This window comes from Pelodiscus sinensis, chromosome 7 (assembly GCF_052426305.1).
Source record: "Pelodiscus sinensis isolate ZL-2025 chromosome 7, ASM5242630v1, whole genome shotgun sequence".
Classification (NCBI taxonomy): Eukaryota; Metazoa; Chordata; order Testudines; family Trionychidae; genus Pelodiscus; species Pelodiscus sinensis.
In genome coordinates, this window is record NC_143058.1 from 43,014,940 (window position 1) to 43,038,462 (window position 23,523).

A 23,523-nucleotide genomic window follows, 5' to 3' on the forward strand; every position below is an offset into this window, starting at 1 on the left:
ATCTGCTATCTCTTTTAAGTGTACATTTAGGCCCAATGTATTGAGCATTTCAAGATTTACTACAAATCCAAAATCTAGGAAATTAGATGGGCATGAAACAAAATTATCAAGGATGAGGAAAGGGGAGGAAGATTTTAAAAATAAAAAAGGTGGGGAGAGGTCGGAAAAGATATCAGGAACAAGAGTGCCTCAGGCAGAAAACAAAATCACACGTCTCTGTTGATCTTTACTCATCCACAGGCCGAGGTAAGCAGTTTGGTTACAGCGAGGGTCTTGAATGTGCTCCCAGTACACTGTATTAATGAGGGGGTGGGATAGAGTGGATGCAAGTGTGTCCATATTGTCAGGGCTCGACGATCGTGGTGAAAACTGCTTGCCAGCCCCGCACTGCGCATGTGCGAACCGCCGGTGAACGGGGCAACCAGCTGAAATCTACTCGCCACAGGCAAGTAGATAAGCGGATTTGTCGAGCCCTGTATATTGTAACAGTCCAGCATAATCACAGCAGCAGCTGGAGCACATAGCTGCTGCTTGACTTTACATGGAGGGTCAAAATTAAAATCGGAGATGAAATCCTTCTTCCCAGCCAGCTCCCTCTGCTGATGAACCAGGGAAGTTCAAAGCAATGAAAACTAAAGGGACAAAATGGTGGACTTGTCCTCTACAATTGTTTTGTTAGTCTGATAACTAAATTCCACCACTTGTGCAGTGAGATGATTCACTTTTCAACTTATTTTGTCATAAAACCATCTTGCTTACCTTTTTAACTTTGAAAGTAGCAGGGAAGGAAATTAAATAGTCCAAACTCAGTCCTGTGGCTATGGCTCTTGATCTGTTGAATTTAGTTCACTTCCTTGATTTAATCTGGGAAAGACACCAGCCCAGGTCCCTTCCATGTTAGGTTTTTAAGGTTGCAGCTTTTTTTTTTTTTTCAGAATGATTTCCTTAAAACTGTATTTTGAAAATCTTAAAATTATCACCTAGGACTTGTATTTGGAGTGGGTTTTTTCATAAATGAGCAATGCGTTATCTCAATTTTAATGGGGGAGAGAGGGAGGAGACAAAAAAGCTGGCAACATAGTACATTAAAAATTCCATAAACTTCCCTTTTTCCAGCTCCTCCTGGAGACCCTCAATTCTCAGATATTCTTCTCCTCCCTCAAGATCATTAACCTTCTTCTGCAGTGTGTTAGTAGTCTTTTCCTAAAAAAGCCAACAAGGAGTCTGGTGGCACTTTAAAGACAAACACATTTATTAGGGCATTAGGGCATAAGCTTTCATGAGATACAATTCACTTCCTCAGATGCTGAAGAGAAAAAGATAGACAGACAGAAGGGGAGGGAGAAGGATTCAGAAACGGGAGTATGACGACAGTGCTAATTAAATCAGAATGGATGTGGCTAATCTCTAAGGGTATGTCTATACAGCAAAGTTATTTCAAAATAACAGCTGTTATTTCGAAATAACTTTACTAGCGTCTACACAGCCAAACCGCTATTTTGAAATTAATTCGAAATAGCGGAGCGCTTATTTTGAATTTGATAAACCTCATTCCATGAGGAATAATGCCAAATTCGGAATAGCTAAATCGAAATAAGTGCTGTGTAGACACTTATTTCAAAATAGGGGGCCTCCAACCTTCCCAGGGTCCCCTGGTGGACACTCCAGCCTCAACCAAGAATACTCCTCTCCCTCCCCCCATCCCCAGAGCCCTTAAAGGGGTTAACTCTGGCCTCAGTGCCTGTTCCAGCTCCAAGCCTGCCAGCCCAGAGCCAGCAGTCACTGCCCCAGACCCAGCAGCCCCAAAACATGAGCCAGCAAGCCACTGGCAGCCAGCCCTCCACCACTCCCCAGGAGCAGTCTGCCAGCTCCCAGAAGCCTGCCAGGGCCCAGAGAAGGCGGGCGCATTTCTGGTCCAGGGTGGAGATCATGGACCTTGTTCAGGTTTGGCGGGGGATGCCCCCAACATCCATGATATCTGCACTAGATGGAGGAATGCGGCCGTCTATGGCAGGATAGCTGCCAGCCTGGCCACCAATGTTCTGGGGAAGTGCCTCTCAGAGCTGACCCCAGGCTCCACTGCCCTTTTGAAACGCCGTACTCCAGCCTGCCACTTTGAAGTACTCCTTCCCCCCCCCCCTTTGCTACCTCTATCTTATAGAGGAGGGGGAAATCGACTTGTCAAAATGAATGAGCCTTTGATGGTATAGCTGATGTGATGGTCCTGTTGCTCTGAGGTTATGTTCATAGTACCCATTATGTCTTCTAGAGAGGAGATTTCGTTTTCAGCTTTCTGTAATTTTGATGTTGAATCTTGCAAATTGGCTTGATGTGTACTAGTAACAGTTTTGATTTCAATAACATCTTCAGATATTTTTCTCAAGATTGTTCACTTGAGGTTTGTTTTAGCCATTCTGTAATTTCATCTAGTCTCAGGGGAACAGCCTCTTCCTTAATAACCATCCAGCTGCAACAGGGCTGTCTGATACCTTCTGCTTTTTAGGGTTTTGTAGTAAGTCTGGAGATGGAGCAGCTTGCATAATGGTATTAAATTAAAAGAAAGTTATAGATGGGGAAGGTGGGAAAGTGAATCAGTTGCTGGTGTTTGTAGATTTTTGGAGGTGGCAAAGGTAGCTATAAAACTATGCATCCACCTTCCCTCTAGTGGGTCCTAAAAGTCCTATTACCTATTTTAAAACTGTTGCAGTCTTGTGTCTGTATGTTTCATTTTTTGTGGGACATTTTAATTGTATCTGTGTTTTAGTGAGGTATGAAAATGCTGTCCATCACTAAAACATACTGATTTTGAGTTTGGCATCTACTCCCATCTTTTTTGCATCTGCAGTTTTGTAAGCACAATTAGCATGACACCCAGCTGCTTAATATCAAGCAGTTATACCTCTAAGACCTTGTCTGCATGGGGGAAATTGACCAGCATAGCAGTTCTGGAATAACTAGATATTCTGATATAATGTATTTATTCAGTAATATCTACTTGGGTGGATTCTCTATTTATTCTGGAATAATTACTTCACTCGCAAAGTATATCCACATAGGGAACTATTCTGTTGTAGCTTGATCATTGTCAACTATTCTGTTGTAGCTTCAGACAAATCACTTGATCGTTGTCTTCAGTCCACCCTGTGTGGGGCAGTTGGCACTGTCCACAGACAGGCTACTGGGCTAGATGGACCTTTGGTCTGACCCAATACGGCCATTCTTATGTTCTTAGCTTATTCTGCATAACTTTGCCTGTCAATTTCTCCATGTAGATTCAGCCTAAGTGGAATCACTTGCACCTTCAAACAATTGTGCCTACAGTTATTTCTGCCTACAAACTGAGTGTTAAAAGGGAGGATGATGTTTAAAAATCTGGCTCCTAATCTCAATCTAGGACAGGTAGTTTGCTTTGAAAACTACAGAAAGTAGGCAATATGGCTTTCCTCATGTACACGTGCAAACTTTTTACTCATAATTTATTTTTGTATAGGGAGAAATGCTTCCCAACCCATCAGACTATAAATCTTCGCTTGCAGTTTTGACTGCTCATAACTGGCTCCTTCGTCTTTCTGCTAATACTGGAGCAATACTGGAAAAAATATACCTCCCACCCTACTGCAAATTCAGGTATTAAACAGTGGCTGGGCTTTATACAAGTTATGTTTTAAATATTTACTATCTTAACAGTACTGGAGGGAGAAAATCACTTAATTTGTAATATATTAAAGCTATTTTGTTCCTCTGCATTAACAATGTTTTCATATTCATAAATACAGTGTTTAACATAAGGATGTTAAAATGCGGTTAATTGACTAGAAATTCCATCAGCTAGTTGACTGGTCAATAGGCACTTCCACATTCCTCCTTTGAAATGTACAAGAGCCCCTGCTGGGGCTCTTGTACATTTCAAAGGAGGAATGTAGAACTCTGTGTACAGCCCAGGGCCAGTGGGAAGTCCCGCTGATTCCGGGCTGCAGGCGGCATGCCTGCTTTGAAATGCACAAGAGTCCCTAGCGGGGGCTCTTGTGCATTTCAAAGCCATGGAGCCCGGGGTCACTGGGGGACTCTCAGTCCCCCACTGATCCCAGGCTCCATGCTACACTGCATGCTGCTAGGAGCCCAGGATCAGCTGGGGAGTCCCCAGCTGACCCCAGGCTCCACAGCTGCCCCTTTGAAAGGCGCAGAGGCAGCAGTTTCAAAGGGGAAGCCGCCATGCAGCTGATCCGCGGGTCAGCTGTGCAGCCGCTGCCTTGGAGTTTCAAAGTGGCAGCGCCGCTATGCAGCACTGCCACTTTGAAGAACTGCTTCACCCCCTTTGTGGCAGCAAAGAGGGGGGAGATATTGACTAGTCAGAATACTATCCAATAAGCAAATGCTTATCAGATAGTCAACTAGTCTTTTACATACTTAGTTTAACAATCTATCACTTTGTAAGGGCAGAATCCATATTTAGCCAGAGGTATGTAAATTCATTTTTATGGATGGGATTTCTCTCAAATTCTAGGCAGGAAAAGGGTGAAGCCCAAAATTCATCAGCAAATAGCACCCTTCTTTTCAAATTCTGTGGAGGTGCAAGTGGTTGAATAAGCACTGAGTTGCACTACCCTCCAGATCCAAATGAAGGCACATTGTTGGCACAATGAATGGCAGCTTACTGTGTTGGGGAACTCTGTGCCTGCTCTATAGGTTATTTTAAGGATCTCAAGCAGATATTTTTCATAAGTACAGTTCCTACACAGAATTTACTTTTAGAAACATTTTTAACTTCAAGTAACATAAATGTTAGGAACTTGAATTTACACTTACATTTCCAGTTAACTCATCTGGAAAAGCAAGAAAACCACAACATCCAGCTATCACTTGCTTTTCTCTGCCAATTTTGCAACTTGTAATATTGCAGTAACAGCATATCAGAATGTACCTTTTAAGATATGCAAAAGCAAACATCGCATAAAATGAGGAAAATATTATCAATTCAGAAATAGGCAATTTTAACTTACTTGATGCAAAGGAACATTAATATCTATTTTGCCATTTAAGAGAAGGGAAATTATTGTTACTGAAGAACTGCAAGTTTTTCTTTCAATTCCCAGAAGAAATTAACCTTTTTGTGCACAGAATAAAAAAATGTGTTTATGAAGGGAAGGGGAAAAGTGGATTGACCAGTCTTGATATATAAAGAGCTTACAACAGTGCTTGTCTCATGTCCCTGATAAAAAGAGCCAGATCTTAGCCCCCATCTCCATTATTGCTGTGCTACTCCAGGTTTCCAAAAACATTCTACCCTACATCATGCTCTAAGCATCCACATGATCTGACTTGTGTTATAACCTGTAATACAAAAAGGGTTTTGTATGAAATGGGGCATTTGCCTTAGGAAAGTCTAAAAAAAATTACTACATTTAAAAACATATTCTTATTTCCCAATAGATATCTGAGCTGGGACACTCCTCAAGAGATGATGGTTGTAAAGTCAGCTCAGCATAAGTTTCCAGCAACAGCACCTCAGGTAGCTTTACTCAAACATTCTGTGAGGGGAGGTGAGATATACATAGCCAAATTATTTATAGGATAGGTACAGAGGTTTCGAGAGAAATCTTCATGGGCTGCTCCTGCGGCATTACTTAATGCAGGTATGGGAACACTCTCCTTTTTTATATTAATAGAAGAGAGAGCATGACTGATTTCATGATTAGAGTACAAAACTGGGTCAAGAGATCCTTCGCTCCCCGTATGGATTTGGTTATGACTACAGATTCTCTGAGCCTCAGTCTCACCTAATGAAAGAAGATGATAATCCTAACTCAAAGATGTGAAGCTCTGAACAACATAGAACATAATTTCATTTTATTAGATGCATGTCCTAGCATGTAATATTGACTGAAATACAACAACTTAGTTCACTGTTACGTTTTTCCCCAGGCAAGCAGCCAACAATCTGTGCTATTCTTTCTTGCTGTATTCCGAGTTCTACCTCTCAAATTTATTGGAATGCTGGAGATAAACAAAAAAGTGAGTTCCTTTCCATATTTACTATGGTCCAAAGTGTGATAATTTAAAAAAGCATTGTGTTGCCTCATTGCACATCTCCATAATGCAAGACTAATTCCTATAACCTTTAGAAATATTGCAGTGGCTTATTTTCCTCGTGACTGTGGCAGTATCCCACTTTCCTTGGACAGAAATGATTACAGAGTGATTCTTCACACAAGTGACCTGCTGGGAAAATACCAAGTGCACAAGGTCTTTTATGTAGGTGCTAGGGACTGATTTTTTGAAATGGGTTTCTCTTAATAGGAACAAGAGAGTTGGAAATTAATAGGTATTTGTGGGTTTTTAAGGAAGTTACCTGTGAGCATATCCCCATCCACCATTAGTGATGTAATCGGTAAATACTGCATATAGTAAGAGAGGTTTTAAGTTGCATTGACATTAAGCTGGAAAGATACTACAAAACTAATAAAAATGTGAGCCTTTCTGTTCCAGTCAAGAGGAAACATGTTCCATTTGAAACTTGTTTGTAATAGCATGTGCATTAGAAGGCTATTTGCTACGTGTAAATCACTTAAGTGGGGTTATTTTATTGCAAAACTATAAATTACTCTTATGTTTTTGTTTAAAGTTTACCACAAAGCCTGAATTTGACATAATTTAAAATAAACCCATGAAGGGAATTTAATTAAGAAATTTCAACTGTAAGGGTTAAATTTATGATTAAATTGTATGTGCCAAAAACACTTGTAAGGAACCACTGGTACACTCTGCTTACAGGCTCCATTCTACACTACTGAAATCATTAGGAGAGTTTGCTATTTGATTGTACTAGGTGTAGAATCAAAGATTAATGCAACCTAGCAAATTAGCATCAGAAACTGGTGAAGTGCTGATCCACTGGTGCAGATGAGAATCCTTTTGCCATTTCAGACCTCTAGCTGGAGTTGAGGGGAACTGGAACCTCTGGGGCAGAGGGCTTGGAAACATGGCCCCTCTGGCCATGTGTTTCTAAGACAGCCAGAATCTGCCAGCATGCTTTTGGTATGTGATTCCTGAGATGTGCTGTGGATCCAAGTGGTTTGGATTTTTTGTCCTACATGTGGGCCAAGGAACATCTGAATTTGATGCTTGTTTTTGGCTTTTTCCCCATCACCATTTTAACCACATTTCAATAATATATATCTGATTAGCACAAAGAATACTTTACTCTTTATAAATGTAGGAAGAAATGCAGCTTGGAAGTGCAAGTGTGGCCTGTTAAATATTAAGAAAAAAGCTAATCTGTTTACATCCAACAAATGTTTCTTTTGTTTTTTTATTGTTTTTCTTAGTGGAGATGCATGAGGCACTCTGGACAAAATGAATACTGCAATATCATTAAGAGCTATAAGCACCTCTTCATGTCTCTATCTAAACTGGGTTGAAGTTCAGAGCTTAAATGCATTAGCAACATAGTTAACTTTTCAGCTATATGCAGTCCTGGACTTTTGAGCAGCATGAACATTTGCCTCCAGTTATAGAAGAGCAGTGAACCAGGAATCAGGATTAAAAGATTGTCTTTACAGCTCTGCTATTAACTTGTCATTTGCCCTTAAACAACTTCATCCCTGTGTGCATCTGTAAAAACAGGGTAACAAGTTACGTATTAAAGAGGCATGTTGAGAATGAATGTCAGTAATGATTATCTGACTTCAGATGCTACAGAATTGTAAAGTATTATTATTGAAGTGTAAAAGAACAGCTGATTTGCTAAACCATTTAAAATAAAACATCTGTCAGCAATTGTGGAGAACAGTATAGCAGCAAATGAGACTGTAAAACAAAGCAAGTCAGTTAATATTTACATTTTCTTTCTAATGATCTCTTTCCTGATGGAATATTTTCTTTTCCTTGAGCCAGATATTTGGAAACAATGTGACAGATGTTGCTGTTTCTCATGGAATGCTGATTGTAATGTATAGTGTGGGTCTGATCAGACTCTATAGCTTCCAGACAATCTCTGAGCAGGTAATGGAGCATGTAATTTGATACATAACCTATCCTACTTTGAGGAAACTGATTATTATTATTTATTATTATTATTAATTAGGCACTGTGTCTGACCATGGCAATTTATAATAGGAGACATGCACCAATCAAAGATAGAATCCATGCTTTAAGAAAATTACAGTTGAAGGTATGAATGGGCACACTACCATACCAAACAACTCTTAACAGCATTATTCTCAAATAGTAAAGTGTAGATACGGTGGGTACTGACATAAGTAGAGATCTTACTCAGACACTACGGTAGAGACAGCTAACCAAAACAAGTATTTAAAGACTGCTACATCTAGGAATAATATTCTCAGATGTAAATAAAAACATTATTTATAGAGCTGGAAGTGAATTTAAATTCTGTCAGTCCAAAAAAACCTACTAATACTTAGAAAACAAGGTTTTTGGTTCAAATAAACCATTTGAGTAATGCAGTAAAACTGAACAGCAAATGTGTACGTCAGTAAAACCAATCTGTTTTTCATTATTTTAGTTCACAGAGCAGCAATTTGATTTGGGATGCAAATGCAACTGGAATGGTAAAGTTGGAATTGTAGGAAAGTATCCATTTGGCCTTCCCTGTAACATTAAAATAACAGGTATTTTATCTTTGCATTCTCAAGATTGATGGTTGTTATGTTTTATCTGTGGATCTTTCACTGTTGGCAAGAACATTTAAAACTATTGTGTCTCATATTGTGTTGTAGTGTACCTCTGTTGTTAGTGCAGTACTCAGCTATAACTCATAATGTTCTCTTTTATACTTCCAAACCCAAGACTTTACTTAATAGGACTTATACAGAAAGTTAGAACAGGAACAATACTACTTCAGAAACTTAAAAGCTACATAAAGAGGAATCCTTTTATCTACCAGTATATTGCAGCCACTTCTGGGGTGGAATATGATAGCTGTAAAATCACATACAAAAAAGCTACACAATGAGTAGGACCCCACCAAATTCACAATCCATTTTGGTTAATTTTATGAGCCTGACTCAAAAAGGATTTGTGGGGAGACATTACAAGGTTATTGCAGGGGGATTGCAATACTGCTACCCTTACTTCTGTGCTGCTGCTGGGGACAGTACTGCCTTGAGAGCTGGGCGGCTAGAGAGTGGTAGCTACTGGCCAGGATCCCTGCTCTGAAGGCAGAGCCACTGCCAGCCTTACTTCTGCACTGCTGTCTGCAGATATGAGCCTTCAGCCAGCAGCCACCACTGTCTGACCAGCCAGCTATAGGTGGCAACAGTGCAAAAGTAGGGATGGCATGGTACTTCTGCCCTGCTGCTGGTAGGGTGCTGCCTTCAGCATTGGGCAGCTGGAGAGCAGCAGCTGTTGCTGGGCACCCAGCTCAGAAGGAAGAACAGAAATAGGGGTGGCAATACTAAAATCCCCTTAACATAATCCTGCCACCCCACCCTGCAACTCCCTTTTGGGTCAGGACCCCCAATTTGAGAAATGCTGGTCTTCCCGGTGAAATCTGTGAATTAGGGATGTAAACGAGCAGTTGACTACTCAACTATTTGCATTTCTCACACCCCCATCCCCACCTTGCTGCCTCTGTATCAGAGGCAGCAAGTTGGGGAAGCAGGAGCCAGTGCTGGAGGGACCCAGCTTAAAAGCCGGCTTCCTGCAGCACCATCTCTGCAGTGCCATCTGCCCCATCTCCCCTATTAGAGGCAGCAGTGTGGGATGGAGGCAGGGAGGCTGCTGCGAAGCTGGGTCCCTCGTGGACAGGAGCTACTGGACCTCAGCACGAGCAAGCCCAACTTAGTCGTGGCTCACACCAGGTCTGGAAGCTACCCCCGCTACAGCTATACGTTTCAAATGTAGAACCACAGTGGTTCTGGACCTGGTGCGAGTCAGGACTGAGCCAGGCTTGCTCAGTCCTGGCTCGCACTGGGTCTGGGACCTACCCCTGCTTTGACTCTGCAACTTGATTGTAGGAGGAGCTAGGCTGCCTGTGTACCCAGCTCCTATTACATTTAAATTGCAGAGCTGCAGCAATGGTCACCTCTGGCTCCAGAATGAGCTGAGACTGGCTAATTGTATAGTCTACACCAGGGGTCTCCAAACTTTTCTGCCCGAGGGCCGCATTAACTATCAAACAGCAGTTCGGGGGCCGACTACACACTTGAGGTCCAAATAAAAAACAAAACATGGATGTTGTTTTTAATTATTTAATATTATTTTATTTAGTTATTTAATAACACATTGATACACTACACATGAACACCTGTATTAGTGTGAATGGTGAAATTGTTTCCTGGATGCCAAAATAGAGCCCAGCCCACTAGTGACCTCATGAGAGAGCTAGCCAATAGGATAAGAACGCACTGGCCAATAGGGAGCAATTGTCCACGCCAAGTCCCAACCCCTCTTGCTGTGAGGGACGCGCAGAGCCCGGGCTCGGCCGTCGGTCCGCAGGGCGTGTGGCCGTCCGTTGGCGGCTCCGATCCCCCGCACCCCCGGCCGGGGAGTCTCGCTGCCCAGGGCAAGGGCTGCGCGGGTCCAGAGTCCCTCCTCCGTCCCACTGGCTCCTCCGGCTTCCCTCTCCTGGCTGCCTGCCCAAAAGAAAGTGAGTGCCGGCCGCCCCGTCCTTCCGGCCCCTCCCCCTTTTGAGCCAGCACGCACGGGGCGTGCCGCTCACCCTGGCGTCCCTGCCCCTTCTCCTCCTGGGTCCTGCCGCCTTCCTCGCCTGCTGCGCCTGCGGCTGTGCGCCCTCGCTCCCCTCCCCGTGGGCTTTCCCCTGGGCTCCGCTGCGCTGCTCGGCGCTTCTCCGGGGGAGGGGCTGTCAGTGTGGGGAGTTTCTTCCCCGCCCCAGTTCTGCGGCGCTGCGCCGCTCGGCGCTTCTCCAGGGGAGGGGCTGTTAGTGCGGGGAGTTTCTTCCCCGTCACAGTCTCCACGGGCCGGATGAGAGGGCCTCGCGGGCCGTAGTTTGGAGACCCCTGGTCTACACTATTAGTCAATAAGCAAAAGCACTCAATTACCTGCATCTTAACATCTTTACTGTGAATTTGGTAGGGCCCTACCAATGGTATACCATAGGAAGTGAGAAACAGATTAATATATCTAATCTAAACTGCAGGGAGAACTTAAGAGGACAGAATGTAATTTATTCAAATTGCAGTTTGACCATTCTAGCTGTTTGTCGGTCACATTGAGCTTAATGCTCAGCGAATAACTGACCTATTTTGTTTAGACACTAAGCAAATAACTCTTACACCTAGAACTGTAAGTTTATAATCAGGATGTTCTATACAGTTATTTTGTATGTATGTAAAGGTCTCAAATACAACAGGCTTCTTTGCACCAGTTCATCTCAGCTCAGAATCTGGCCTTAAGAACTTCAAGGTGGATCCCAAGCCCAGGATTTCCCCAATCTCAGCACATGGGTTTTTTTTCCTCATTAAAAAGAAAATATATTTTTTTATCCCCTTCCCTAGAAAAAATACATTAATATTTAGGCACAGATGTGCTAAGTAGTTGCCAGCTCCCACTGCTGTCAAATATGCACGTAGAATACCAAATTTAGACTCCCTTTTTGAAAATAAATCTTGGGCCTTTTGTAGTTGATATTTTAACAAAGTATTTTCAATATGAAAAGTGCATTTCATAATGTAATGTTAATTTTTTTAAAGATTTTCACATTGATAGCAGACAAAACAAGCCAGATACTTCAGCCTAATACAAGTAATACACAAAGATACAACGTAGAACTAGATAGTAATCTAAAACCTTATTACATAACTAGCCAATTAGCCCGTCATAAGACGGGATTTTCAGGTCTCTCCTCCACGTCCGTCTTCTCTCCTGAGCCCCCGGTCTCTCGCTCCATCTCTCTCTCTCTCTCTCTCTCTCTCTCTCTCCCCCTCTCCTCCTCCTCCTCCTCCTGCCTCCCCCTCTCTTAGCTCTCCTCCACCTTCTGCCTCTCTCTCCATCTCTCTTCTCCCCCTTCTGCCTCTCACTCTCTCTCCGCCGGGGATGCACACTCATCCAGGCCCGGCCCCCTGGGCATGTACGTCACCGCCCTGCCCCCCTTTGCCTCCCGCCATGGTGCTCAGCTGACTTCTGCGCCGCACAGCCAGGCCACCGCGCAAACGGCCTCTCTCTCTCTTCTCCTCCTACTGCCTCACCCTCTCTCTCTCTCAGCTCTCGTCCACCTCCTGCCTCTCTGTCTCTTTCTCTTCCTCTTCTCCCCCTCCCATCTCTCACTCTGTGTTTCTCTTCTCCTTCTCCTGCTGTGTTTCTCTCTCTCTCTCTCTCTCGCTGTCCTCTGCCTCCTCCGTTCTCCTCTCTGTCTCCTCCGCGTCCTCTGTATCTGCTCAGCTTTCTTCCTTTTGAATCTAGTGCCCTTGCCTCACGTCAGAGACACATGCTCGTCCAGGCCCCACCCCCTGGCAGTTCCCTCTGGGTGGCGCTGTTGCCTCCCGCCATGGCGCTCGGCTGACTTCTGCACCGCTCAGCCGAGCTGTCGCACGGAAGCAAGCAGCGCAAGTGGCCGTTTGGGCTTCGCGCTCCCCATGCACCGCCCAGAGGGAACAGCCAGCATTTCAGCGTTACAGGCATTGGGCTACTATATATATGATGTCTATTATAAAAACAAGAAATGAGACCGTACAATGATCCCTGGATCAAGTTCTACAAAGGACAGAGAGTTTAGGAAATCTCTTTTCAGTTTCCTCTCTGACTTGGTATCCTAAACCATGATTTAGTGTTGGAGGCCCTGTTGAGAATAGGCCTGTTTTGAAAGGCAGCTTATAATAGATACATTTTTCATGGTTTGTGAATCATTAGAGTTTTGGGTCATGACTTTTAAACACAAAAGAAATTTTTTGATCTTGAACTTTATTTAAGAACAGTTTGTGGTTAGGACATTTTTAGTTTCTGATGAACTTTGACTATAGCTGCTGTTTGGAGATAGTTTCATTCCTGTGATTTTGGATCACAGGCAGCCAGGAGTGGGAGCAGAAGCAGGTACTGGGGTGAGCAAGCTTAAAAGCAGGATTCCCCCAGCTGCATCTCCATGGGAGGACGGGGGGGCAGAGGTGCAGCGAGGGACCTGGCGTAAGCTGAGACTGAGGAGTCCCAGCTTGCACTGGGTCCCAGACATTGCGCCTTTGCTTTTTAACTGTAGTAAAAGCCACCAGGTTGCGCTGGGTCCCAGATGCTGTGGCTCTGCTTTTTAAAAATGTAGTAAGAGTGCCAGTCTCAGCTTGTGCCTAGTTCCAGACTGCTGTGGCTTTGCTTTTTAAATGTAGTAAGAGCCATGAGGTCTGCCAACAGTGACCAATTCCAGATACCCCAGAGGGAGTGAACACAACAGGTAATCACACTTGATCCCTCTCCTGTCATCCATTTCCAAACAAACAGAGCCTAGGGACACCATTCCTACCCATCCTGGCTAATAGCCATTGATGGACCTAACCTCCCTGAATCTATCTAGCTCTTTCTTGAACCCTGTTAAAGTCCTAGGCTTCACAACGTCATCTGGCAAGGAGTTCCACAGGTTGACTGTGCGCTGAGGGTGTGTCTAGACTACATGGCTCTGTCGCCAGAGTGATGTAGATTAGTTTACTAGACATACTCAAATGGAGCTGCGATTTAAATAATCACGGCTTCATTTAAATTAAAATCGCTGCCGCGCTGTGCCGATCAGCTGTTTGTAGGCTCAGCATTGTAATCTGGATGCTTCGCGGTTGACATCAAAGGCATTTGTTGACCTTCCCGGTATGCTTCGTGGGATGAGGTTTACCAGGGAGGTCAACAAATGCCTGTCATGTCGACCGCGGAGCATCCAGACTACAGCGCTGAGCCGACAAACAGCTGATTGGCACAGCGCGGCAGCCATTTAAATTTAAATGAAGTCGTGATTATTTAAATCGCAGCTTCATTTGGGTATGTCTAGTAAACTAATCTACATAGCTCTGGCGACAGAGACATGTAGTCTAGACATACTCTGAGTGAAGAAAAACTTACTTTTATTTGTTTTAAACCTGCTGCCTATTAATTTCATTTGGTGACCCCTAATTCTTTTATTGTGGGAACAAGTAAATAACTTTTCCTTATTCACTTTTGACACCAGTCATGATTTTATAGACATCTATCATATCCTCCCTCAACTTCCCCCCTCCCTCCACCGCCTTAGTCTCCTCTTTTCTAAGCCGAAAAGTCCAAGTCTTTTTAATCTTTCTTCATATAGGACCCATTACAAACCCCAGTCATTTTTGTTGCCCTTTTCTGAAACTTTTCCAATGCCAATATATCTTTTTTGAGATGAGGAGACCACATCTGTATGCAGTATTCAAGATGTGGGCGTACCATGGCTTTATATAGAGGCAATAAGGTATTCTCTGTCTTATTTTCTATCCCTTTTTTAGTGATTCCTAACATTGTTTGCTTTGACTGCCGCTGCACACTGAGTGGCTGTTTTCAGAAAAATATCCACAGTAACTCCAAGATCTCTCTCTTGAGTAGTTGTAGCAAAATTAGTCCCCATCATATTATGTGTATAGTTGAGATTATTTTTTCCAATATGCATTACATTACATTTATCAACTTCAAATTTCATTTGCCATTTTGTTGGCCAATCACTTAGTTTGGTGAGATCTTTTTGAAGCTCTTCACAGTCTGATTTGGTCTTAACTTGAGCAGTTTGATATCATCTGCAAATTTTGCCACCTGTTTACTCCTTTCTCCAAATCATGTATTAATAAGTTGAATAGGATTGGTCCCAGGACAGACCTTTGGGGGACACCACTAGTTACCTCTCTCCATTCTGAAAACGTACATTTAAAAAGCAGAGCTGCAGCAAGGCCCATTATTGACAACTCGATTAGCTTACTAACTGCTATTTAACATCCCTAGTTTTTTAGTTGTCTTATGAGTGAGATGGCTGATTTTAGCCTATGCGGTGGCATTTAGTGTTTTTGTGAAGAAGAAACAGACCTTTTGAAGATTGTGGAGTCTAAACCTTGTGCTTGTTGAAACTTAACTGTTTGGGATGCTTTGTGGAAGACTTGGAAGCCATAGGGACTCGAAATCTTGACTTTTTTTAATCTCTATTTTTTGATAGCGTAGTCTCCATGATTATTCACTACTTGGCTTCTCTGCCAAGACTGACAACAAAGGTGCCAGTTATTGTGAAAGTTTTGTGATGCGGACAACTATTCAAGAGGCACTGCACAGACATTAATAAGTCGGTGTCCATTGGTCACTACATAGCTGTTGGCTGGTAATGATTTTCATTTACTGCTGACGATGGCCAAATTTGAAAGAGGCAAAAGGCATCTATAAACGTTCATAATTTAGGGATGTTAGCGTATAATCATTTAAACAATTAACTGAGAAGCCTGGGATTATCAGAGGCAGCAAGAGGAGAGGAGGCAGGAGCTGGCTTCCCACATATGCTAGTTCCTGTGGAGCTGTTCCCCCCTCTGCTGTTTCCCATAGAGGCAGCAGTGTGGGGGGCAGGTGGCAGCTGGAGTTTAGGGAGAGCTTGCTTAAAAGCCAACTCCCCATGAGCATCAGCTCCTTGGAGACATCTGCTCACACCCTGGTACTGCTGTCTCTGATAGAGAGGTAGCAACACAGAGAGTGAAAGGGGCAGGCTGGAGCTGGTATACGTGGGAATCTGGCATTCAAGCTGGCTCCCCACATGTATTGGATAACCTGGAGTCACCTCTCCCCCTCCCCCCCCCCCACTATGCTGCTGCCTCTCTCTCAGAGGCATCAGTGCAGGAGGGATGCAGGCAGGAGTCAATATGCATAGGGAGCCAGCTTCTAAGACAGCTCTCTGCATATGCAGGCTCTATGGAGCCGTTTGCCCCCTCCTACCTTGCTGCCTCCCACGTAGGCAGCAGTAGGGGCAGGCAGGAGTTGCCTTCCCCCCTCACCTGCACTGCTGCCACTGTATCAGAGGCAGCAGCACAGGGGAGGGGCACCATCTGCAGGGAGCTCAGGCCCCCTGTGGACAGGGACTGCTGCTGCGGAGCAGCCTCTGTCCATGACGGGCCCAGGCTTGCCGCGACAGGTCGGCTGCAACCCTATACTTTTGCCTCTGTATCAGAGGCAGCAGTGCAGGATGGCAGAGGGTTCTCCCGGAGTGGGGTCGGAAGCGCACTGGCTACCAGTCCTGCCTCTGGGGAGTATTTTAGTAACTGTGTAACTGATAAAAATGTTTGTAGTTATATGATTACTAGAATAAACATTATCTAACATCCCTATCATAAATCCACTATGTAAAAAGTCCAGAACTTTAAAATGCTGTCTCCTGTTTAAAAAAACAACATTTATCCTGAGAGGATTTGATAGTTCCATAATAATGAAGAAGAAGATACCTCATTCATTATTTTTCCACATTTAGAATAAATATACCAGTACTGCCAGGAGCAACTTGGGCTTTGCTTTTAGATGATTTTAGAGTATTTTGTGGAAATGAACTAAAAAGGCTCAAAGAGTTATTGAAAATTGTTATTTCTAGGGGGAGCATTTAAGAACAATGACAGCATTCTACCTAAAAGTGGAATGCCGGGTAATGGGAACAAGTGATATATAAGAAAGAAAAGAGAAGTGGGAAATAGTGATAGAGGTTGTTGTGTTTTGGGGGGGTCTGGTCTTTAAAATTATTGGCAAAAGACAACATACATGTAAAAAGAGAGACCTGAGAAGTCTTTAAATGTTGTCTTTAATGAAGTCTTCCTAAAGTTGTTATGGTATAAATGGACTCAGAGGGTGCATCCACATTGCACCATTATTTTGAGATAACTAGCATTATTTCAAAATAACAATGTTCAAAATAACACAGCCATTCCATTATATCGAAATAATTTTGAAATAAGGGATGGCTTATTTTGAAATCTGTAAACCTCATTCTACGAGGAATGATGCCTATTCCAAAATAGCCGTTTCAAAATAAGGCATGTGTAGATGCTCCACTGCTGCTATTTCAAAATAGAATAAGTTATTCCTCTTCAGTGCCTCCCAGGGCTCTAAATTGAGATAGCACCTCTATCCAGAATATCTTATTTCAAAATAGCTGTGCAGTGTAGATGTACCCAGAGTTAGTAATTTAATCCATCTCCCTGAACTTTTTCAGGATTCTTTTAGAAAAGCCTGTCAGATAATGAGGTTTCATGAGGTTTTCCTTCCATTTTTTTAACCAACTTTATTTACTATCAACCCTCTCTGCCTGTGGTTCTAGTCTACTAGATACTGCACTTCCGTTTCCCCAAAAACATTATTTATTATTAACCATACCTTATTAAATATTAGATATAAAACCATACCTTAGAATCTCCCAGTTTACTAAATGTTAGATCAGATAGAGTTGTCTTCACTTCCTGTCCTAACCTACAGGCTGCAACTAAATGGCTGCCACTTTCCATCTCCGTAGTGACTTCATTTTCATGACAGATAAAGCGACTCCTCTCAGAATATCTGACTGGGCACTTTAGGATCTTGAGGTGGTGGGGTGGAGCACTAGCTAAATGTAAGTTCTGCTTGCAGTCATACAACTTCCAATTCTAATTTTCTTCAGTCTCACAAGTTAAGCAGCATAAAATGATGTTAGAATTTAACTGAGACATCTAGGGAAAGAAAGAAGAAGTGTTGCTGATTCAGTTGGTGGCACTTTCCCCCTAAAGCAGCACTGAGCTAATGCCCCAACACAGCACAAGAGGGCACTTAACTGCTGTAAATTCAGTCTTTCAAAGGAGGTTATCAACTGAAGTCATAACCAGATGTTGTCATTAAAAGTACCACAGCATATTTTACAAAAGCCAAGATGTGAACCTTATTGCTCTAGCCAAACTCCAGATAGGTAATTACATTCTACCTGTTTCAGTTCCCCTGGTAATTTCTAAAATCTTTTCTTCCTGTCAGATTGTTTTGTAGTATCACAATGTGCTGATATGTAGGACTGTTTTTCAGATCCAAAGCTGTATTCATATTATTGGCTGTAGAAATTATTTGTAGAATACTAGGTAGTAAAGATTTGTAAAATCTTCTGGTATCCATTTAGATACAGGTTGCTATGCAAATACTTCTCCCATAGCATAGAGGATTTATGAGAATAGTTATATTAGTGCTGAATGTAACTTACTCCATGGCTGTGTCTACACTGGCATGAATTTCCGGAAATGCTTAAAACGGAATACTATTCCGCTTTCAGTTTTTCCGGAAAAGGAGCATCTACATTGGCAGGCTGCTTTTCCAGAAAAGCCCTTTTCCCGGAAAAGCATCTGTGGCCAATGTAGATGCGCTTTTCCGGAAAAGAGCCCCGATCGCCATTTTTGCGATCGGGGCTTTTTTCCGGAAAAGACTACTGGGCTGTCTACACTGGCCCTTTTCCGGAACAGTGTTCCGGAATAAGGACTTATGCCCGAGCGGGAGCAGAATAGTTATTCCGGAATAGCAGCTGATTTTGTACAGTAGAGCATCGTTGCTTTTCCGGAAATTCAAGGGCCAGTGTAGACAGCTCGCAGCTTATTCCGGAAAAGCGGCTGATTTTCCAGAATAAGTGGCCCAGTGTAGACACAGCCCTTGTGAGCTGAAAGAAGAACTAGATTCCGTTTGCCATTTATTGCACTGAATCCTAAGATTTTCCATTTGTATAATTTATTAACTAAACTGCATATTACATTTATTGTGATTCCTTTCCTGTTTTCCTTGCATTATAGAAAGATAGTGGGAGTTCAGACTTTTTTTGTACATAGGCAATTGACTTCTGCCTAGCATAGTGGCATTATCTGCACTGTATTTCTTTATGCACAATGCCTTCACACACTGTGCTGAGTTTTTAGAAATTCTCAAGAATGTATAATTTTCTGGGAATTTAGAATTCTACAGGCCAATGGAATTATGAGGCTGTTAATAATGATCCTAACATTACACAATGTTTACAGATACCCCACCTTTGCTATTTGAAGTGTCTTCCCTGGAGAACTCATTTCAAATTGGAGGATACCCTTGGCATTACATCATCACTCCTAACAAGAAAAAGCACAAAGGAGTCTTCCATATTTGTGCTCTGAAAGACAATTCTTTGGTAATATATCTATATAGTAGCCTCATTCGTCCTATTATCTGATTAATGCTTGGAACAATAACGATTTTCCTATTCTCCCCTACAATGCCCTCTTAATATGCTGATTGTCCCCCTATTTAATGGGCTTTATCCAGTGTTCCCTATAATCTGTGCACTTGTGTGGCCACGCAGAGATTCAGATACTGTCCAGTTGGTTAGCAGAGCGTCCACAGATAGGTCTTTATTTCAACTGGTACACATAAAACACATTTGCATGTGCCTTGGTACACATAAAACATTTATTCCATACATAGATGGGAAAAATCTGCACATGGGTGGAAGATTAGAGGGAACATTGGCTGCATCTATAGCCCTGCAATGCTGCTTCTAAAATTGTCAGAAGAATCAACACAAAACAATGGAAATATTTAATAGTGCAGAAAAGCAGTAGGAAGAGGGGATGATCGAGTAGGCGAGGGTGCTACCCGATAAACTCCTGCTTATTGGGTAATCAACTACTCGATTACTCATTCACATCCTTAATAAAAGCTCACTTTGTTTTGAATTACTAAAAGTATTTGAAGGCGAGGTTTTTAATTTTCAGTGTGTAGTTTCAGGAGAAGTAGGAACAGGTCTAATCATGTTAAAGGCATTGTTCATTATATACTAAACAATTTTACAACCCACTGTGATGGAATTTCTTTAAATCTTGGTGTTCCATAAGGGTTTGTATATTCCCCTGACTCAACTCCACTACTGCTTCAACTTTTTGTAGTATCTATATGGTTCTACCTAGTACTGTAACCACTCAGATGTTAATGGGTGGGAGCTGAAGTTTTCCAGTTTAATCGGATCTAAGTCTTCTCTTCCATCTTCAGGCAAAAAATGGTATACAGGAAATGAAGTGCTGTTCATTAGAACCAGACTGGATATATTTCCATCCAGATACTTCAGGCAGAATAATCCATGTGGGACCAAATTTGATAAAGTAAGTATGAGAACTAATTTTTTAAGGGCTTGTTTTTTCAGAGACTACGAGGTAACATCTATAGAGCATCTTGGTTTTGGGAGACAACTTAAGAGTTAGACAGGGTAATGATGGGGTTCCAGCAGTAATGCTATTGTTAATATGTGTGTAGAGTCAGAAAAGCAACTGTGTAAAAATGACATCATGACTTTTTTTACAAATGACTGCCACAGAAACTTGGACAGTAAATAATTAACATTATAGATGGTTATGGAAGGGCAAGCTGAATCCTGTGTGATACATGGGGTAGAACAGAACCCAGCTTACTCTTCCATGAGAGAGTGCATGTATATGTTACATAAAATGTATAGTCAGCCTGCTAAAAAATGTACACCCTCCAGCCAGTAGTCTATAGCATTAACCTATAAGCTTTTGCTTACTGGTTAATTGACTACTCTATTATATCCCTAGTCTAGAGCACTATCTAGAGGGCAATCTGCAAGAAAAGGAGCATGCTGGGAAAGACACCTGTATAAAGGATGAACCTATAGTTGCATTTAATAGTGCTGTTTAGAGAGAACAAGCTTAACTCTTGTGTGAAAATAGTTCTCGAAAAAATAATAAAAATAGCTGTTATTTTGCTTATTTAGGAAAATTTGTTAAATTGTATTTTGCCAATGTGTGTAACAATCTAGACGCTTCTTAAGAATTCCAGTTTCCACCATTACAAGGTCATCCACTTCCTTTAAGGATAAACCTTTGAAATCCTTAACCCCTTTTTGGAGGCATTAGCCTTGATCAACTTATGCTGTGCATTTTCTGTTTCCTACCAGCAGATTTAACCTGTTAAAATAAATCATCTCTAACTTTCTGATCATTGACTTTTCTCTACTGTCGTGCAGTCCTCATTTACCCATTCCTTTTCAACAATTTCCTCTTTGTACTTCACCCCTGTCAGGGCTGTTCCCCACTCTGCATGCAGAAGGTGGGGGCCCATAAGAGACCTTAATAATAGCTTGCATTTATAGGCTTTGCTTACAAAAACTCCCCAGAGTCACAGATTCCTGACCCTGGGAGATAGGCTGCCACAATCAAGTGAATTAAATAAAACCCTGAAAACCAGGAAGAAACACTTGAATATCTTCTCAAGTGGTACCCCAAGTTCTTTTGCCACAAGAGAGCTTGAAAAAAGAAATGAACCACAGAAAACCAACTGTCTCTCTGATTGCTGACCTCTCAATGTAGGCAGGCACACACACAGGCCTCCTCTTACCTTCCAGGACACAACAATCAAATCATTGCTTTAAAAAAGGTGATTTTATTAACAAAACAAAAAGATATACTTGACAATGCATACTTGGTTGCTAGGTGTTACAGAGCAACTGAGGAAAGAGCACATTAAAACACATTACAAAATGGTAGCTCTGGGCACAGCTTAGGTATAGTGAAAGAGGGGAGGGAGGCAGATGGATTTCACACACAGAAGTTTAACCAAAGAGCAAAATAAAGAAAAATAACCAGATCATGACTAAATACACATTTTCCCTCTACTCACGATCCATACGGTTCTATACTTCAAGGGTCCATTCCCATGTCCAATATTTCTTGAAGGCATGTTAATTCTGTTTGAAATTATTTATCTTGCTTCCTCCAGCTGCTAACTTAGAACTCTAACAAAGGAAGAGCAACCAGGAATCTATATTCAATTTAAATTTCAACAGTCTTACCATTGGCTTTCCTGACTTTCTGCCAACACCCCTTAGCTACCTGAATTTGACCCTTTAATCACCAAGTGCTGGCCAACACTCCTCCTATCCATCACAACCCCAAAATTCATTTATGGAAATTTAATTCCAAAGTTTGCATATTTTATGGTTTTTCACTCTTAAACATAAGCAGAAAAATAACACCTGAGGGAGCCAAGTAAGCAATCAAGTAAGATTTGCTCTTCAGATGCCATCTGACAAGAGTAGAACCAGGCCAGATATTATCCCCTCCACTACTTTTACAATGATATTCAAATGAGCCCAGCATATCTGCCAGTCATTTTAGTTCCTCTTCCAGACCCATCAATTAACATTTTGTACACCCGGGAATGTCAACTCTAGAATATGAACATTTTGATTTGAAGGTCTTAGTCCTCCCCTACACAACTCCAATTTAAGCTGAGAAGTACTAGACCAAGGAATTACGAGCAACCTATAGGAACTGGAGAATTTGTAAACCAGACAGTATCCAGAATTCTAGAAGAAATTTCTGCAGGCTACCACGTGGTGGATGTGAACAACAGTATAATTTAATAAGGAAACGTACTGTATATTCTAGAACGGATGTGCTAATCAGATATATTAAAACAGCACAGATAAATGTGTTATATATAGTAATAGCATTATTTAAATGTGGTATCCTGTACTGTATTTGAAAGAATTTATGATTAACTTATCTTTGCTATTTTGGAACATCTGATTTTTAGAAATCACAACATTTAAAATTTTAACATGACTCATTTTATATCTTCTTTTAAGAGTCTTGAAGCTGAGGGAAACTGAAAATAATAAATACCAGCAGGAAATTACAGAAGATTTTGTCATAATGGCCAACAGACAGAACAATGTAAGACTATAGCAGGAAATTTTTAATAAAAACAATGTATTTTACTTTTGCTTGATTACATAGCATATACAGGTGGTTTATGTGTATATGTTTATCAGTGTATTATGTGGGATTGATCCAAAGCTCAGTCCCAGCTTGCACCAGGTCCAGAAGCCTCCTCCACAGACCATGAGCACAGGCTACTCTGGAGGCAACCCTGTCCATGGAGGAGTCTCAGCTCCCAGCTGGGACTGTGGAGCAGCGCATGCCCGTGGTGAGCCTTTGCCCACCATGGACAGAGGCTGGCAGCCTCCCCTGTCCCCCCCCCGCTGCTGCCTGTGTTAGCCTTTTAAGCCGACTCCCCCAGCAGTGGCTCCTGCTTCCCTTCTCCCCCTACTTGCTCCTTCTGATACAGCAAGGCCGGGGGGGGGGGGGGAGTGGGGGATGCAAGTAGTTGAGTAGTGGACTCAACTAACTGATAAGCCTGGGCAGTACCTTCTTTGCATCTGGTCTGTATGAGAGAAATTTCAAAGATAATTATATTTTCAGGTTATATTACTGAAATTTTCTTTCACTTTTTAGGTTCTTGGCATCTATTGTGGTGAACAATACAAATAGTTGCCTTGGGTGTAAACCTTAAGCAGCATACAGTGATAGATTTCCTTGGCAAGGAGGTATCGCTGACTTAAATCATAATTCTATGCAGATTTGATAGCAATGAAGCTTTAAAGCTGATAGGTCAAATGGCTGAAAAATATCAAGCCTGGTGAAACACAAATTTTGTGAAAGCAAACCACAAAAACCAAATGAGAATGCTTCAGAGGGAATTAACAGAACAGGCAATTAGAGCTTCTGGCAATCAGAGGCTAAGGGACACTCAGATGATGGGGTTGCATCCCATGGGATG

The 23,523-nt window shown here is 42.2% G+C and overlaps 2 protein-coding genes across 9 annotated transcripts in view; one reads left to right on the forward strand and one right to left on the reverse strand.

Moving 5' to 3' along the window:
* The window catches only part of METTL8 (methyltransferase 8, tRNA N3-cytidine), a 218,229-nt gene that overhangs the window by 60,653 nt on the left and 134,053 nt on the right, over nt 1–23,523 (reverse strand). The gene's annotated exons all lie outside the window — the stretch shown is intronic.
* The window catches only part of DCAF17 (DDB1 and CUL4 associated factor 17), a 47,740-nt gene that overhangs the window by 15,092 nt on the left and 9,125 nt on the right, over nt 1–23,523 (forward strand). For all 7 annotated transcript variants that reach the window (XM_089779759.1, XM_089779760.1, XM_075933616.2 and 4 more), the window contains 8 exons: nt 3,491–3,627; nt 5,431–5,509; nt 5,923–6,012; nt 7,894–8,001; nt 8,525–8,630; nt 18,936–19,078; nt 19,936–20,045; nt 22,550–22,637. In XM_089779759.1, coding sequence (XP_089635885.1) covers nt 3,491–3,627; nt 5,431–5,509; nt 5,923–6,012; nt 7,894–8,001; nt 8,525–8,630; nt 18,936–19,078; nt 19,936–20,045; nt 22,550–22,637 — 861 coding nt within the window. The remainder of the gene's footprint in view (nt 1–3,490; nt 3,628–5,430; nt 5,510–5,922; nt 6,013–7,893; nt 8,002–8,524; nt 8,631–18,935; nt 19,079–19,935; nt 20,046–22,549; nt 22,638–23,523) is intronic.